The 17,997-nt window shown below is 41.3% G+C and overlaps 2 protein-coding genes across 2 annotated transcripts in view; one reads left to right on the plus strand and one right to left on the minus strand.

Moving 5' to 3' along the window:
• Positions 1 to 17,997, minus strand: part of LOC135237493 (MICOS complex subunit mic25a-like) — a 124,344-nt gene that overhangs the window by 91,142 nt on the left and 15,205 nt on the right. The window lies entirely within an intron of this gene.
• LOC135238325 (taste receptor type 1 member 2-like) lies at positions 4,270 to 8,868 on the plus strand. Its single transcript, XM_064306107.1, has 5 exons — positions 4,270 to 4,274; positions 4,892 to 5,189; positions 5,281 to 6,030; positions 7,361 to 7,481; positions 7,565 to 8,868. The coding sequence occupies exons 1-5, from the start codon at positions 4,270 to 4,272 to the stop codon at positions 8,488 to 8,490; spliced, it is 2,100 nt and encodes a 699-aa protein (XP_064162177.1). The 3' UTR covers positions 8,491 to 8,868.

Genomic DNA, 17,997 nt, shown 5'->3' on the forward strand with positions numbered 1-17,997 from the left:
AAAACCAGATATAGGCTGTCACTTTCAAATGTAAATTTCAAATATTTATTTAGATTCATCAAGGAAAAAAAAAAACATCCTGGATAAGAGAAAAGTTTACATTTTTGGCAGAGAGATTAAATACCCTGCTCACGGGCAGCACCGGGTCTGGGAATCTGGCCCACAATCTCATAGATACAGGGCTGCTTCTCTGTCTCTTATTCTATACAGCTGCATTTAAAATTTTTAAATGTAAACATTGCAAAAAATACACTTTTTAGCAGCCACGTAAGGCAAAGCCCATTTCAACTGGCACGTTGAATTCAATTGTCCACAAACTTATACGCTCTAGCTTTTCAGTCAGTAGACTTGTCATGAACAGACTATTGTATAAGGCATACGTTAGCAAATTTATTAGCCTTTTTAATTGACTGATGAAGTATTAAATGGTGGGCCATTAGCCTTCCCACACCCCTCTACACAGTTAACTGCACAATCATAAAAGCTGGACACTAATGCCACCAGGAAAAAATGGCTGAACAGAGGTGGGGAAGCTACTGCAAATGACACTCCGTTGACCAATAAACCATTGCTATTCCACTGATGCAACAGGCCTGTCATAACTACTCGTTGACGACTGGTTTTGAACTGGGATAAGTTAAGCTTTTTAATAACTCACATGAAGATTTGTAATAATGTTCTGTGATTTTCTCTGCGTTTAATAATGTGTTCACGTTTTCTCTTCCAACGTGGTACGTTTGCAGGTGAATCAAGGAAAGATGGAGGTTTTAAGTAATTCATTTTTCTCCAAATGTCTCATTTTCTTGGTGAGGAAAGCTATTTTGAAATATTGTATCACAATTGTAAATGGCTATGGGTTTTTAAGCTAATTTCGCATTTTCATAAGCATTTGTCAATTGCAGGGGTGTGTAGCCTTATTTGAAAAGCACTGGTGTGGGTGTAGGTTTTTATGATAGCCCAGCACTAAGACACCTGATTCTACTTAACAAGGTCTTGACTGAAGTCCAGGACTAGTTCATTACTTGAATGAGGTGTTGTAGTGCTGGGTTAAAACAAAAACCTGCACCCACACTGGCACTTTTCGGATAAAATTGGATAACCCCGGTCTATTGGAACTTTTCATAAACCTCAGCATGGTGTAGGGCATATGCAGGATGTGGTCAGAAGCACTTTTGCAAAGCTCGGTACGGAAGTATGGAAATCAAGTAAAATGTAAAACGACATGATAAATGACCCAAGCTTCAGAAGCAATACGGAACAAGGCAAAGGGGGGCTTTGAAGTGTTGTTTAGCCCCAGTAATCATGTCAAAAGTCATGACAGCAACACAAAATATGTGGCTGTTATTAGCCACTTTGGTATTTCGCTGGGAACAGATAAAAGTAGCAGGTGTCTTTCCAGGTTTTACTTTGCATGGAGAATACAGTATGGGAGGCCTTTTTGCAGTTCATCGCATCAGTGACATTCTAGAGTACAGAATACCGGCAGTGTTGCAATGCGACAGGTAAGTGAAATATCAGCTACCTAAAATACAGTATGTACCGTGCTCCATTTCGAGGGTAAAATTAAGAAATCTGAGAAAATGCTTCCAATTTTGTTTGTCAATTTAGAATCACGGGGGACTGGTTAAATTAGCCACTTGTGTTCTTAATTATGATTAATGGAAGGAAGTTAATGTTGCTTCATATGTAATAAAACAATATACTTATTCAATAGTCTTAATCATTGGATAATCACTATGTGAATGTTTTCTCTTGATTAAATGTTAACCAGTGCATCTACAAATCTGAAAATCACAGCTGATACTAAAAGACTACATTTACACCGCAGGTCTTGATGCCCAGTCCCGATTTTTTGCCTATATCCTATTATTTTGACCGCCTGTTTACATCTACTTTTAATGTGACCCATATCCGATACCTGTGCTCTCACGGTTTACACTTGAAACCCGCATGCGTGCACAATGGTTGGGTTACCAATACGAAAGTAAACCACGCCGCCACAGACATATCACCATCTACAATGGATACAAAATGAGAGAGAGATAATAATTACACCTGTTACTTTTTGAAGCGTCTTAGTTCTGCAACAAACACCCCCTGTATTTTGGCCTACAGCCTACCGACTCTTTGGCCCACATACTTAAAAGGATGTAATAGAGGTATTCGCCACTGGACCGAGCCTTCATCTCCTGTTTAATTTCTTTTAACGTTTACCGTTACCAGCGGAGAGTGGCTGTGCATGTGATATACGCTACACTTCATTCAAATGCTAAAAAAGTGTGAGAATATCATATTTTGAATGACGTGCTAATCGCAATGATTGGGAAATTCCAATCTGCACGGTTAGATGACAGTCGCATTGGCAGACATCCAATTCCTATCGGATTTATTTCCACATATGAACATGGCCCAAAACGGTTCTGAGAGTATCAGATTCCATGTGCTTTTTCCTTTTTTCACATTCATAGTACATATCTGATCTGTGCCAAAAATCAGAATTGGGTCACTTTTCCCAGGCGGGTGCCCCCGCAGTTTACGCGGGTATTGCACCTTGCGGACACGTAGCATTAATTTTTGAGGTGCTCAAAGGACACTCAATGACCGCAGGATATGCATGACAGCCATTTTGCGTACACGTTCACGTACGGGGGAAATGATTATTTCCACTAATTTTTGCACGGCCTGCAAAAATATTCCAAAAGCACAGCATCAACTCATACAGGTCACAAAAGATCCCAGAAGAACATCCAAAGGACTGCAGGCCTCTCTAGCCTCAGCTAAGGTCAGTGTTCATGACTCCACAATAAGAAAGCCTGGGCAAAAATGTAATTCATGGAAGATTAGCAAGGCGGAAACCACTGCTAACCAAGAGAAACATCAATTCTGGTCTCAAAAAAGCACCGTGATCATCCCCAAGCCTTTTTGGATAATGTTCTATGGACAGATGAGTCAAAAGTTAAACTTTTTGGATTTCACAGGTCCCATTATGTCTGGCGTAAAGCAAATACAGCATTTCACAGTAAGAACATCCTGCCAACAGTGGTAATGTGATGGTGTGGGATGCTTTGCTGCCTCTGGACCTGGACAACTTGCCATTATTGAAGGGACCATGAATTCTGCTCTGTACCAGAAAATTCTTACAGAGAATATCCGGTCATCTGTCTGTGAGCTGAAGCTGAAGTGTCATTGGGTTATGTAGTAGGACAATAATCCAAAACACAAAAGCAAGTCTATGGCTGAAAAGAAGCAAAATTAAAGTGACTGTAAATATAAATCCATGAATGGCTTCAGACTACATTGTATGGGGTCACTATGATACGTATCAGGCATCAGTGACAGTATGAGAAATCAATTACATTGCTATATCAAATTATATCAGTCTAAACATTTCCATCAGTTCCTAAGTGCAGACTGAATTGGTGGAGTTCAATTTGCCAGGCTCTGAGCTGTTGGGTCCAGGTCCTTCATGATGTCATGAAAGACTGATATAATGGCCAATAAATGTTTTAGTCTCACCGCATATCTCCTCCCATAGTTTGAGGCAAATAAAAGTATTCTCTCTCGCTAAAACAACCTCTGAGGCTGAGCAAAACACTCCTTTTTCATAGAGAATCTTTGGCCCCATTATCAATATAGATAGTGTATTCTGCTCTCTTCACAGGTTCATTTGTATGAATTAGCAGATAGCAAACAACCCCAATAAAGTTCCAGGCTTGCAAAATGAAGTTCCGATACTTTACTGGCATGATCATTTTTTGTAAAACTGCAGAGAAACAACAGAAATAAACTTTGTCACAAACTTGCGTGGTTTGTTTCTTTTTTGTATGCTTACAACACTATATCAGCATTCATAAAGACTGTGGTCAGGAGATTGTAAGAACAATATATCTTCTAATTGCTCTACATTAATATGCATTAAACAACCGATAATTATTTTGTTAAATTTAACAATCAACATATTAGTCATACTTCTTACAACCATATATCTCTCAAGGCTAATGAAGAAAAAAAGCTGAGACATTAACATCAATCATCTTGAAACTATTTAACGGTGTCATCACAAAAAGTGCCTTTTAATAAGCTTAGCAACAATGAAACAATGAAATGTTCTTTCGTGACCTTAGGCTATGTACTAAAATAGGCTATACACTAATGTTAACCACAAGAGCAAGCCACCTGCCTATGAATAGTGCAGAACATTCATCTTGAAGGAAAATATTCTCTAATATTGAAAAGTTGGGTATAGACTATTGCTAATTGTTTTCCTTTATGAGGTAGGCTACAGTAAGCTATATGTAGGGGCTCATATTTCCCATTTTGCTGAACTCGTGGAGGGATTCACAAAATCTGGGTTAAAATTTACACATAAATCAGAATGCGACAGAATTGCGAGATCTTTGTGGAAATTTTACAAATTGTATTTGGTGCTTTTGAACATCGGGGATACCGTTTGCATAGGTCTGATGTGTGTTTGTTTAGCCATGTTTTTGTTTACTTGTGGGTGGGACCATTTGGGATGAATTTGGTGTGGTGGAGGGGCGCTCCAAACCACCCTCATACAATCCTGAGGTTTTTTCAATAAAGATTTTATGCCTGATTTGAAACTAGTATTAATACAGTTATTGACATTACTTTGAATAGATATTTGGTGGATGTGTAGTGGATACATCTCTCTGTGATAATTCATGGTTACTTCAACTATTTTCAGCCACTTTTCAATTACTTTAAAGTTTTGAAGTGGACAAGTCAAAGTCCTGACTTGAACCCAATAGATGTTGTAGTGACTTGTTATTCTGTCTTTTTACTTTTATACCTTTAGCACCACAATATCATTGAGTAGTGGAATTGTTTATGATAAGGTGGGCAACTAACAAGATGTTTTTTATTTCAGGTTTGATTTTTTAACTGCGATCTTTCAACAAGTCCAAGTAATGAGGTTTGCCGTTGAGGAAATCAACAACTCCAGCACCCTGTTGCCAGGCGTGAGGCTCGGCTATGAGATTTTCGATGAATGCTCAGAGAACCACAACTTCAAGTCCGTTCTTGACTTTCTGGTGGAAAATCGCTCGGTTCCAGTCAGAAACAGCAGCCTCTACTATGAACCAAAAATCATAGCTGTGACAGGACCATTTGGTACCACGGACACAATAAGTGTTGCACCACTCTTCATGTCTAACCTTATTCCCATGGTAAAATTTCATTTCTTCTGCCTTCCCCGTTGTTTATACAAATATCACGCGAATATAGGCCTAAGTGATAGACTTTTTTTCCTTCTTGCAGGTAGCTCATGGAGCCACTAGTGCACAGCTGAGTAACAAAAAACGGTTTCCCTCCCTTTTCCGAACCGTTCCAAGTGACAAGTTTCAAGTGCAAGCTCTTGTACGTCTCCTGCTGGAGTTTGGGTGGAATTGGGTAGCGTTCATTGGCGGTGACGATGACTACAGCCGGGACGCCCTGCAGGGGTTCACAGAACAAATTAGGTCCGTTGACATTTGTTTGGCCTATCAGGACACAGTCACAAATGACGTTTCAAAAATTCCGGCTATGCTTGACATACTGACCGCTTTGAATATCAGCGTTGTGTTGGTGTTTGCTAACGAGGAGTTTGCGGTTCCTTTCATCGAACAAGCCATCAAACGAAAGCAGCCGAAAATGTGGATTGCCAGTGAGGCATGGTCTCTTAATCAGAGGCTGATGAAGACGAATGGAATTGAGACCATAGGCACTGTTTTGGGAATTACAATCGGGGGAATCAAGACCTTGCAAGGGTTCAAGGAGTTTGTCGTACGCTCGCTGACGCACGAGAAAGGGGCTGCCCAAAGCAATGTGTCGCTGGCTGGCGTAGATGACACGTGCAACCAGGAATGTACCGAGTGCCTCACCGCAGACCCAGATATAATCTTCAATGAAGATCCAACCTACAATTTCGCCATTTACTCCGCGGTGTACGCTGTAGCACATGCACTACATAAAGTCCTTCAGTGTGAATCACAAGGTTGTAACAGCTCAAAACGGGCCTATCCATATATGGTAAGCTCAGCTTTCCTTATAATGTAGCGTGGACATTACAAGAAGGGGATTGGTAATGAGTATTTTTACATTCATTGATAATTCAGTATTTCAGACCATGGTAGCCAGTACGCTGTGATAATAATCCTTTTTTAATCTGGCAACCCTAGAGGCAATATATTTCTACATATGACAACGTAAATTTGTCAGCGGTAAAATAACTCCTAAATACAAGTAGCAGGCTCCATTACCTCATTAAATTCTGTTAATTGGTTTTTGCTCGGAAAGCCCCATGGATGATCAACAGGACACAAGTGCAAAATATACATGGAAAACTCACACACAGAGCCTGACAAAATAGAATAGAGTTTTTGAGGAGAGATTCTTTTAAATATAGTTATCACTATATTATCAAATTCCTAATTGAATCTTAAACATTTTCAAGTGAAATAATGCCACATATATATATATATATATATATATATATTATTTATGCTGATCTCAAATATCATATTTCAGAATGAACAGGTCTACAACTGGTTTGAAAGAGTTTACACCATACTATTTGTGATCATTTTTTTGACCCAAATTGCAGGGGTTCAGTGTCCTGACTGTTGCATTCATTATCATGTATGGTGTGTGCATGTTCTTCATAAACAATATTTTGCCTAACAGTTTTCTCCTCCTCACTCAGGTGACCAAATCTCTGAAAGATGTTAAATTTGATTTGTACAACCAAAGCATGGAGTTTGACAAAAATGGCGACCCGCCTGCCTACTATGATATTGTATACTGGGACTGGAACTCGAGGTCTCATGTGACTATTGGGTCTTACGAAACAAGCAAAGCAATCAAATTCAGCATTAACCAGACATATATTTACTGGCAGGGCAGAAGGATGGTAAGTATTCTAATTACATCACCTCTGTAGGACTTTATTATTTGTTATTTATTTATTATCTTTTATACAGTATGCATTACTTCTGACTTATTTCCTCACAAAGAACATATTTAATGAGTAAAGGACCCTGATTTGAATGAAAATGTCAATCTAAAAAGATTACCACGTAGAGCTAGTGTGTGATGTGAAAGTTCATCTAGTGGAACCACTGAGGTCTGATGTGTGCACTGCAGTAAGCAAGTACATAAAGAACACAAAAGTGTGCACTAATAAGAGTGCATGTACTCACAATAGGGGCAGATAAGTACATACACAACACCCAAGTGTGCACTAATAAGGGTGCATGCACTCACGATCGGGGCAGATAAGTACATAAAGAACATAGAAGTGTGCACTAATGCAAAGCACAGAAGTGCGGCACGTTCATCTGAAGAATGACCGTCTTTGCAGGTGCCAGAGCTGAAGTGTTCACCAGAGTGCACAAAGGGTTACAAAAAGGTACAAAGAGAATACCACACCTGCTGTTTCGACTGTCAGATCTGCACAGAGGGAACATACATCAATTATACAGGTAAGTGAACGCTCGTTTTTAGTGAACACAGCCGAGTCCTTGACAGCCGAGTCCTAATAGGGGCTCTATTTCCATCTGCACAGCCGATCCCACCGAGTGCAGGGATTGCAGAAGGGATGAGTGGTCGGCGAACGGGAGCGTGCGCTGCACCAAGCGCTCCGTGGAGCACCTCATCCCCACGGAGCCCGTGGGCGTCGGCATCCTGCTGTCGGCCGCCTCCACCCTCCTCTCCTCGCTGGCCATCGCCGGGCTCTTCGCCTGCAGGTTCCACACCCCCGTGGTGCGGTCGGCGGGCGGCAGCATGTGCTTCCTCATGCTGGGCTGCCTGTGCCTGTGCTCCGTCAGCGTGTTCTTCTACGTGGGCCACCCGGGCCCCGTGCACTGCTTCCTCCGCAACCCCGCCTTCGCCGTCTTCTACACCGGCTGCATGTCCTGCCTGGCCATCCGCTCCTTCCAGATCGTCTGCATCTTCAAAATGGCCTCCAGGCTCCCCAGGGCGTACGACTACTGGGTGAAGCACAACGGGCAGTGGGCCGCCGTGGGCGTTGCCATGGCCGTCCAGCTGCTCCTCTGCGGGCTGTGGATTGGCGTCGACGGGCCCCAGCCCATCTCCCACACCATGGGCAGGGCGATTGTGTTCGACTGCTCCCTGGGGAACTCGTACATCTTCTACACCATCATGGTGTTCCTGGGACTGCTGAGCGTGACGTGCTTCTCTTTCGCCTACATGGGCACCGACCTGCCCAAGAACTACAACGAGGGCAAGTCCATAACGTTCAGCCTGGTGATATTCTACATCTCCTGGGCCATGTATCTGACGGCGTACCTGACGCTGACGGGGAAATACCTCCCGGCTGTGAACGCCTTCTCCGTCCTCAGCACCCTGCTGGGGATCCTCGTCGGCTACTTCTTTCCCAAGTGTTACATCATCATCTTCAAACCCCAGCACAATACGGCCGCCTTCTTCCAGACTGCCATCCAGAGCTACACCATCAACAGCAACACGTGAAGCGTCTGCTCACGGCCGCGACTTACGCACAGTAAATAGACTGGAGTTAGAGAATCTACAGTGCCGGCTACTCAAGTCTAAAACAAAAGGAAGACTGTGGTCCCTTACTTAGTTTATTCTTTTATCAGAATCGGACATGTTTCAGTGGTTTCCGTCATCTGCATTTCAGTCTTTACAAGGTTATTAGAGCCTTTAAACTTTGAAACTCACAGTACATAAATGACACCATCTTGTCTCAGCTCAGGTGCACAGAATTCCCAAATCAAACAAGTTAAACCGAAATTTGTAGCAATAATTCTGACATTCTGGCTTCAACCTCATAATAACCTTACCAATACCAACCTATAATAATTATTTTCTTTGCTCATCTAATATAAGTTTACTGTTCCTTACCTAATTTGATCCAAAAATCCCAAAATACATTTAACATTTAAGTGTACCATTTAATATTTAGATCATTTTTAGATCATTTTAGAAAGCGCAGACAGAAAGAGTCATAATACAGGAACTGCAGCGATTTTATGATGTGAAAATAGGAAAACAATGGTTTAAAAATCATTAGCAAATCTGTGAAACATACCTCTCCAGTTTTCAAACCTCTATCAGTGTTCAGTTAGTACAGTATGAACAGTTCATCCTCAGCAGGGCCAGAGTAGGGAAAGGTTTTTAAAATTATACAACATGTCGGCCCCCTCATATTGTACAATAGTCACGGAATTGACCTTCAAAAACAGAATCAAAGATTTTGCACGGAATTTAGTATTTAGTGGTTTCCAATGCACTTTACATACCCTTAAAGCCTATTAAAAAGCGGGGAGGGGTTGTGCTTGAAACATTGTGCTTAGTAAGTAAATTAGCCAACAGTCATGTTGTAGTTTTAGTATACCCCAAACCGGCACTGTTTTCTAGCTCAACCCATCTTAAGTTCACAAAATTTTGCACACCATCAAACTTGCAAGTAGCCTAAGATTAGAATGTCAGGGCACCTCTTCTAAACTAGGGCTGTCACTAGGACCGGCACTATTTCATTCCATCAGCACTTTATAAAAGCACTGGATTGCTTATTTTGTTATTAAAAACATTAAATTATTATTCACTTTATTTAACTTATCACAAGTTTGCAGTTATACAGATAAGAGGCCCAAGCATGTTAGAGATGATTTACAACCATTCACCACATGGTGTCACTATAATTCAAGTCAAATCATCAATCTAGTCTTCCCAAGTAGGCTATTGCCAACATTTTCTTCACAATTTTGAATGCCCAATTGGATACATCCGTGCTGCTGCTGCAACCCCCACTGCCGATGGTGGACAGTTCAGGCAATGGGCTCTCCTCCAAAGAATGAGATTCTGCCAGCTGCTGCAGCTCACAAGCCAAGCTCGCACAGACATGAGTCAGACAAAGACGCTTCACATGCAGAGCTTTAGCAAGCAGACCATAGGTAAACCAAGGTCTTGCTAAAGAGCTACAAGATAAATATAGAATGTCATATAAAATAATATAAAATGGAATTATTTTTTCTCACTATGCCCTTCTTTCCTTTCTATTTTCTAGTTATTATTTTTTGTAATTACTGACCTGTGGTAAACAACACAAATAAAAAAATAATGATCAGTGGTCATGTTAACTCTGGATTCTGTGTCTTATGCAGAAAAAAGCCATGATACACTGTGTTCTATAAACACAGATATGCCAAGGTCTTTTTTAAAAGATTACAATAAACGATGACCTAGACTTAGACCACAACATAATATTTACTCCTGTATCTTTGAGCTTATCATCTTTTGGAGTCTGACATTTGCGTTATTTATCGATCATTTTTACACAGCCATTAGTAGCATTGAAAGATTCAAAGGGAAAACGCTTAATTTGAATTAAAAGTTAAAAACAAGATGTCATGCTCTAGCTAGTTTGCTCTTATTATTGCATATAACTGTATAGGGCCATAATGTTAAACCATTAGTTAGATGTTTGTTTTTCATAAATGCTTGGATTTATACAGTTTTTCAGTTCCAATTCCTGTTAAATCTGTCAAAATGAAATTATTATTGACAGCTGCTTCTATAGGCTAAATGATTGTTATTATTGTGAGGCACATTAGTCTGTGTGGCAAAAATTTGTTTTGATCAGAATGCCAAAAACATTATTTCTAGCTTATTTCATCCTGCTTCTGTTAAAAGTCATAATAAAATTATGAATGACATACACTTATTGTGTTATTATTGTGAGTTAATAAAATATGCCTAGTTATCAGAACGTGAGTAAAACGCTGATTTTGAAATGCCCTGCGATCCAGATGCAGAATTCCATGAGCTAGCGTGACCACTGATAAAGATTCAGAGAACAAAACATATCTCATGCTAATGGCTCTGCAGTCTGTTCAGTGTCCTGCTCAATTCCCATACTTTTTTGGAAATGGCCCATTTGACGTAACCCATTGATCAAATATTTGCCAAAGGTGTATCCTAACAAAATCATGCAATGAAGTTATAGAGCTGTGCTAAATTCATCCATAGATCTGCCTTACCTGAGCCTGATCTGACAGAGAAAGACACTCCAGCTCTTCCACTGTCTGGTATGTTTGTAACAAAAAAATCTGTTTTTTACACAAACAATTCAGGTATCAAGACAGCTTTTTGTGCACCATACTCTCTATCACACGCATCCTTAATATATTGCGATATATTTACTCACTTACAACTCCTTGGGACTGTATCTGATTTAATCTGGTCCCAGTGGTTTTAAAGGTTTGAGAATAATGAGTTGTTTACCCAGGAACTGCATCAGGAAAATCATCATACTTTGCTCTGGACCTATGAGAATCCTCCAACAGTTAATAGGTGGCTAAGATTTCTGCATGACATGTTACCACTGGAGAAAGAGAACACCCAGATTTTTGTACAAAGCAGGTACTCTTATGTTACTGACCCCTTCAATACCGCTGTCTCTCTGGACTCATGGTGGGGAAACTACAGAAAGGTTTGGATTACAGAAACTGAATAAACAGTACAATGTCTATTCTCTTTCATTTCTCATTCTGTTCTTTTTATTTTAATTACCTGTTTTTTTTTCCAAGCGCTTACAAACAATGTAAAGAATAAGACTTAACAGAGCATACACAGACACAGAACTTTATGGTAAAAATGAGTATTTTCCCACGTCATTCAGTGTGTTCCAACAGTCAATACTGTAGCACTGGCACAGGAACGGGAAGCTATAAAAAGTATTTCACAACAGCGAGTGTGATGACGCCCTGCTTGTGACTGCATACTGTTAGTCACTATGATCTGTGATGACATGCGGTGAGTGCACATGCTACATAACTGCAACAAACACAATGTGTTCACGGGAAAGCCGGGCTAACTTGGTCACAAGATTCTAACCTACTAGGCATTTTGGCATTTAGGAGGAACTGAATTTCTGATCAATTAATTTAGGTTGACAATTTGACAAAAAAAAAAAAAAAAGATTTTTTGTTTGTCGAACGTGTTGAGAGCGAGTTTAAATCCGGCTGTGTTGCAATGGCCACGTGCTGTAAGGATATACATTCTTTGTGCCTGTATTTCAATCTCCCCCCCCCCCCCCTTCAACGCGGTGAGGGAGACTGAATCGTTCCCTCTGTGTGGGGGCTCTGTGGCTGGTGGTGCTGTTGCCTCCTTATTAACAGACAGCTGGCAGGTGAATGGTTGCCAGAAGTTGCCTGTGGTGAATATTTTAACAAATACCTAAACAAGTGTGCATTTACATACAATGATGTTACTGCAGCACTGTTCTGGCATCTCTGTGTGTCTCCTATGTTTCTTGTTCCTTAGAACAACATTGTGTGTATGTGTGTGCGGGTGCAAGTGTGTGTGCATTCTAGACTAATAAATAACTGCCAGGAGCTTTGAAATGTGTGCATCTGGGACAGTTCCGTAAAAATCTGGACATTAAAAACTATGACCACTACAGTTCCAACTTCAACTCTCACCCAGGTACTGCTAAACTCTGTGGCAATTATCATAAACTGTTCATAAAAAGCCGATTTAAATCTGGGCTTTAGTCTGCCGTTGGCGTGGTTACATACAGCAAGACTACCAGAGGCACCAGTCTGAGATAAAGACCGTTTGTGAATGGCTTCCACCAACATCTGTCCATGGTTTTGACAATCGAAACTTGATGTGAGCCTTTGCTGATCTTGCCATACTGCATTTGTGTAGAGTACCTGTGTTCCGCTTTGCGTCAAATTTATGGATTAGGGATAAATTATCCAAAGGTGTTACAAGCACAGCACCGACTGCCATTATAGTTTACCAATTTCATGGACAAACCTTTTGATCAAAATACCAAGATTTTGCCCTTCCTCTTTATTTGCCATTTACAATTTCATTTCTTAAATGTGCTATGATGCCGTCTGAAGCATCTATCGAACTTTTTACTTCCACTGTCCAACAAGTATTAAAAATACCAGGGTTCCCACTGGTTGAATACAGCTAGTAACTGTGGCTAACTGTCACAGCCTCTCAGTGACAGTCATAGTCATACAGTATACATAAAGTCAGCCATGCAGGAGGAATGTTATTGTTGTTTAACTGGTATAGCACAGCATTAATTAAAATAACCATTGCCTACTAAGGTACGTATTAGCAGTGGATGTTGTGGTCACTGTGTTCAAGTATTTCGGCTGTATTTATACTTCCTGAAAGAATACCAACCGCATAATTATTCTTTAAACACAAAACACTTTACAGCTTCATAGGTTTATGATTCCAATTAAATGTATTCAGGAACTTAAAGACATATACCAGAACTAGATCTGCATATCGAATGGCTGCTGTAAACTGTCCTTATGCACTACACTGTGCGTGCACTAGGAAAGGAGAAAGTGCAAGCTGATATAAGGCGCTGTCCCTTTAAGACTGCAACGTGCTGCAAGCGGCCAAATGTCTCAGAGAAGAAGTGATCATCCTCCTCTTTATGGATTATTCAACAAGTGGCCCAGTCCGTTCAGGCATCGTACGCAGCCATGGTTGGCGGATAGAGAATGCGGGTTCATGGCAGGAGAACTCTAGGAACAATGAAAATAATGCATGAAGTACGTGCATTAAGATGAAGTAAGTGGACGACTTGTTTCAGATAGTGGAGTAGCCTATTGTAATGAGTGTTCTGGGGTCAGCAAGTTTGTGCTGTCAGACGAAACCTAATTCTGCAAGGGGACTACACACAGCACCGCGTAGCTATATGAAAAAGGGCCTCGCGCAGCATCCCATTAACTGTTTACCTTTAACGCATTCGATTCGGTCATTGACAGCAGTTTACAGACGCCATTTAGTTTTCTATATAGAAGCGTTTCAACAAGTGTCCATGGACAGGCTGCTACAGTATAATCTCTCCAAAAATAAAATAATGTCTATCTCCGCTTCGATTATTCAACTTATAGATTTGCTATGTTTATGCTATTAGTCAACACGTGCGACGATAATTTATCATTCAGTATGTAGAATATGGAGAGAAGTAGCTTGTGCGCATAGATAAAATCCAATTCTAATAACAAGATCTACAGGACATTTAGGCTATAAACGAAACTAGATTTGCATAATAATATGTGGCAATTGTTTTTGATGGAGCCGTGTAATATATATTTCGGGAGTAAGTGACCAACAGATAGCATGGTGGTGGAGAAGGCCTTTCTCGCCGCACGGCAGGGGGATATTCAGACTCTGAAAGTGCTCTTTGCTGAGAAAGTACTTCACAAAGATGTAAAGGACCCTCTCGGAGCCTCTCCCGTGCATCACGCTGCCCGGTCCGGCAAACTCACCTGCCTGCGCTACCTGGTGGAAGAAGCTGGGCTACCCGGCAACTGTCTTGCCAGGAATGGCGCGACCCCAGCGCACGACGCGGCCGCAACCGGTAACCTGGCCTGTCTGCAGTGGCTAATAACGCATGGAAGGTGCAAGGCTTCGGTAAGTGTTTTATTCCTCTCCTCTCTTTGTGATAAACGAGAACGAACTATTAAACAAATAGCAAATAGTTTTTCTCTTATAAAAACGAAATGCTTGGGAAGATGTGGTCCGGTGAACTACAGTAAAATCTATTCTGCGCGCACTGTAATAAATTAGAACTAATTAGGAGGTGCATTAGTATTACCACGTTTGTTCTCCTGGTATTTAGAATAAACTACGTCGTAAAACATTTTAACTCTGATAGAGGCACTTTATCATCTCTTTCATTGCAAGACTCCTCCAACGAGCTTAAAACATGAAATATACACTTGTTTCTGGAATGTCAGCCATTTGAGTCAGTATAATAATACACGTTCCCCTTGGGAAATACTTTCTCTTGAATTCTGGTCTTAGGTACTGCCCTCTATGAACACTACATCATGAACTGCTGCCTGTGTTTCCGAGCTCCAAACACATGTTAAATATGATTCTGTGCACAGGATTAAATCTGGTTGCTTCCGGTTCATAGGTTCCTGAACTGCTTTGCCCCATAACCCTGTGACTGAGGTGAAAGTAGCTAATCCTATAATTTAGTTGTCCCAATGCTGCACAGTGAACCTTATTCAGAAAAACTACACAAATCTTTTACGGCAGAATGTCATCATATTTTCAACAGGCATTTTGTGCTGTTTCACTATGCAGTATTAGCCCCAATATGTAGCAGTAGGCATAGCCCCTCAGAATAAGTACCATTTTAAATTATTTTGATAGAGTAAAATTCTGGATATCATGGTCTAGAAAGGGTTTGTGTGGGGCTACAAATAACGAGGACAAGAACATGTGAAGTCACTGGTTTACAAACGGACTCTTCTTGGTACCCAAAGAGTGTTAAGGCTCTACTGAGGATTTAGGGGGAATCCTATATATAGCACAGAGGTGGATTAGGAGAACATCATGACAGACTGGGCACTGAGAGATGTCCTTTGGCATGTAGTGAGGAAGACTGTTCCCTCTAATGCAGAAGTCTCAAACTACAGATCTGGAGGGCCACAGTCTCTGCTGGTTTTTGTGATTTTTGAGATTCAATCAGGGGCCAATTTACACCTTCTAAACAAGGTTTGCAGAATTATTTTTCAGTCAATGACTTAAGTACAGGAACACATCAAAAACCAACAGGCACAACAGCCCTCCAGGATTTGAATTTGAGATTCCAGCAGTTTGATGGGCTTCTGTCTGCATCAGTCTTTGCCCACTGCATTAGGTGAAGTACCTGTTTAACAGTTAGGGAAGATGCAGGCAGTCTGTCAGTTCATAGGTTCCACCAATCACATGCTGTACACTGTTCAGTCCCCCACGCCCCCTTTGCTATACTGGTCAGACATGCACACTCACTCACTCTCCTGCATTACTGCATTCATTCTTCTATACAGTTTATCCAAAGGTGTTCATTCACTGTGCTGCTTAAACTACAGAATCACAGCTGACCACAGTTTTCTTATGATTTAATGTACTCCTATTTTTCCACTTCAGACACTCCTGCATAAGGAACAGGAAATTCTCCGCTGATGTGCAGTGAGCCCCACTTCCTTTTCTGTTTGAGTGTGTTTGGCCTCTTAGCTCACTAGTGCCTCCTTCTGGCAGGAAACTGGTGACCTATGGTCCTGTGAACGCCACCGTCCTCCACACTGCTGCCTGCCACTGCTCCAGTCCACCATGGCGGTAGAGCATAGCCGCTGGCTGCTAATATGCCAAGAGGCCGGACAGCCCAGGGATTCCCACGGATACAGAGGCCTGCTCTAATACAGCACAGGACCGCTCAAATACATCCTAGGCCCTCTAATACCCGGGTAACATAGGACCATTAGCACAGCAGGACCGCTCTAATAGCAAGCACAGGACCGCTCTAATACAGCATAGGACCCTCTAATACAGCACAGGACGCTCTAATACAGCACAGGACCGCTCTAATACAGCACAGGACCGCTCTAATACAGCACAGGACCGCTCTAATACAGCACAGGACCGCTCTAATACAGCACAGGACCGCTCTAATACAGCACAGGACCGCTCTAATACAGCACAGGACCGCTCTAATACAGCAGAGAACCGCTCTAATACAGCACAGGACCGCTCGAGCACAAAGTAGGACCACTCTAATACAGTATAGGACTGCTCAAGAACAAGATAGGACCGCTCTAATACAGCATAGGACCGCTCAAGAACAAGATAGGACCGCTCTAATACAGCATAGGACCGCTCAAGAACAAGATAGGACCGCTCTAATACAGCACAGGACGCTTACAATTAAGCTGTGGACCGTAACTATGTTCCATTGCTCGAGCCGCCCAAATATTCATTCGGCCACTTCCAAGTTCACGAGTTCACTGACCCTACCCAAACGCACCTCTGACCTCTTCGGTTGCTTATCTCACATCCTCTTACTTCCAGTCATCTGCGAATATGTACCTGGAATTATTTTGCTCTGTTCTTAACTAAAAGGGCTAAATTTAGAGTACAGTCCATTCCCATTTAAAATGTCAATTATTGTGCCACCACAAGTAGATAACCAACCATTTTTTTTACTGTAAGAGCTTAGCCATGTACTTCCTATTGATAAGTGGGGCAAAGTTTGTAATTAGCCTATAATTTGGAACATTTAATTCCATTTCCTCTGTATAGAGCCAAGCTGCACCATCGATTGCAGAGTCCCCCACATTGTTTGATAGGTTCCTGCTCTGAAACAGTGCACTGCAGGCAAAATGTAAACTCATGTTACATGATTATAAATAGAATCAAAGCATTTTGCCTCAGAAGTAGTGCACCGTGGTGCTCGTGAATAAGATCAATATCTGCGTAGCATTTGGTGAACCATTCCAGCTAGATGAAGTTATAACTTGCCTTGTGCTGTTGAATCATTAAATCAGTGCATTCAATTTGGTAATATTTCATCAATATTGTCAGGGTGATATTCAAAAAATTATGGTTGCAACCAGGGATAGAGTCTGGTTGGATATAACATTTTTATAGGAAAGCTTTGTGCTGCCAGAACACAGCAAATAACCATTATGTAATTCATGTATTTGCAAGAAGGAAACCATAGACTGTCACAAAAGTTCAGCACCCCTCAGTTATTTTTGTCAGTTTGTTTGGCAGACTTCAAAGTTTTCCTGGTCTGTTTTTCAGGATAAAAAAAACTGTAAACCTAGAATTGTGTGTGGTGATCTCACTGAAGAGGTTTCTGTCAGAATAGGGGAAGAAAAGATTCATAGTTAAAGCAGGAATGTGCACAGGAAAAATCTGTGGTTAATTAGTGCAGCTTAAAAGCTTTGCCAGGGCTTAATTACTGTGTGGGTCAAAGGAGGAGGCGGGGCTTCGTCCACAAACATCACATGTGAAAGTCCACCAATCGCAGCCACTCTGCAGGAATTTTCTACAGTCTGCTTACAGCAGACTCTCTGCAGAAGATGTTTAACCTAAGACATCAAGAGATTTACATTTACTCTCCTGTACAAGTCAGCTCCTCATTGGCTGCCTGGGATTGTGTGCTTTTCCATAACCAGATAACTACAATTATCTGTGATC

Source organism: Anguilla rostrata, chromosome 13 (genome assembly GCF_018555375.3).
Source record: "Anguilla rostrata isolate EN2019 chromosome 13, ASM1855537v3, whole genome shotgun sequence".
Lineage (NCBI taxonomy): Eukaryota > Metazoa > Chordata > Actinopteri > Anguilliformes > Anguillidae > Anguilla > Anguilla rostrata.

Bases quoted from the DNA above. Each gene is read 5' to 3' on its own strand.
- LOC135238325 (XM_064306107.1), top strand. The intron at 5,190-5,280 runs GTAAAATTTCAT...TCCTTCTTGCAG, and splicing joins TGTCTAACCTTATTCCCATG to GTAGCTCATGGAGCCACTAG. The intron at 7,482-7,564 runs GTAAGTGAACGC...CCATCTGCACAG, and splicing joins AACATACATCAATTATACAG to CCGATCCCACCGAGTGCAGG.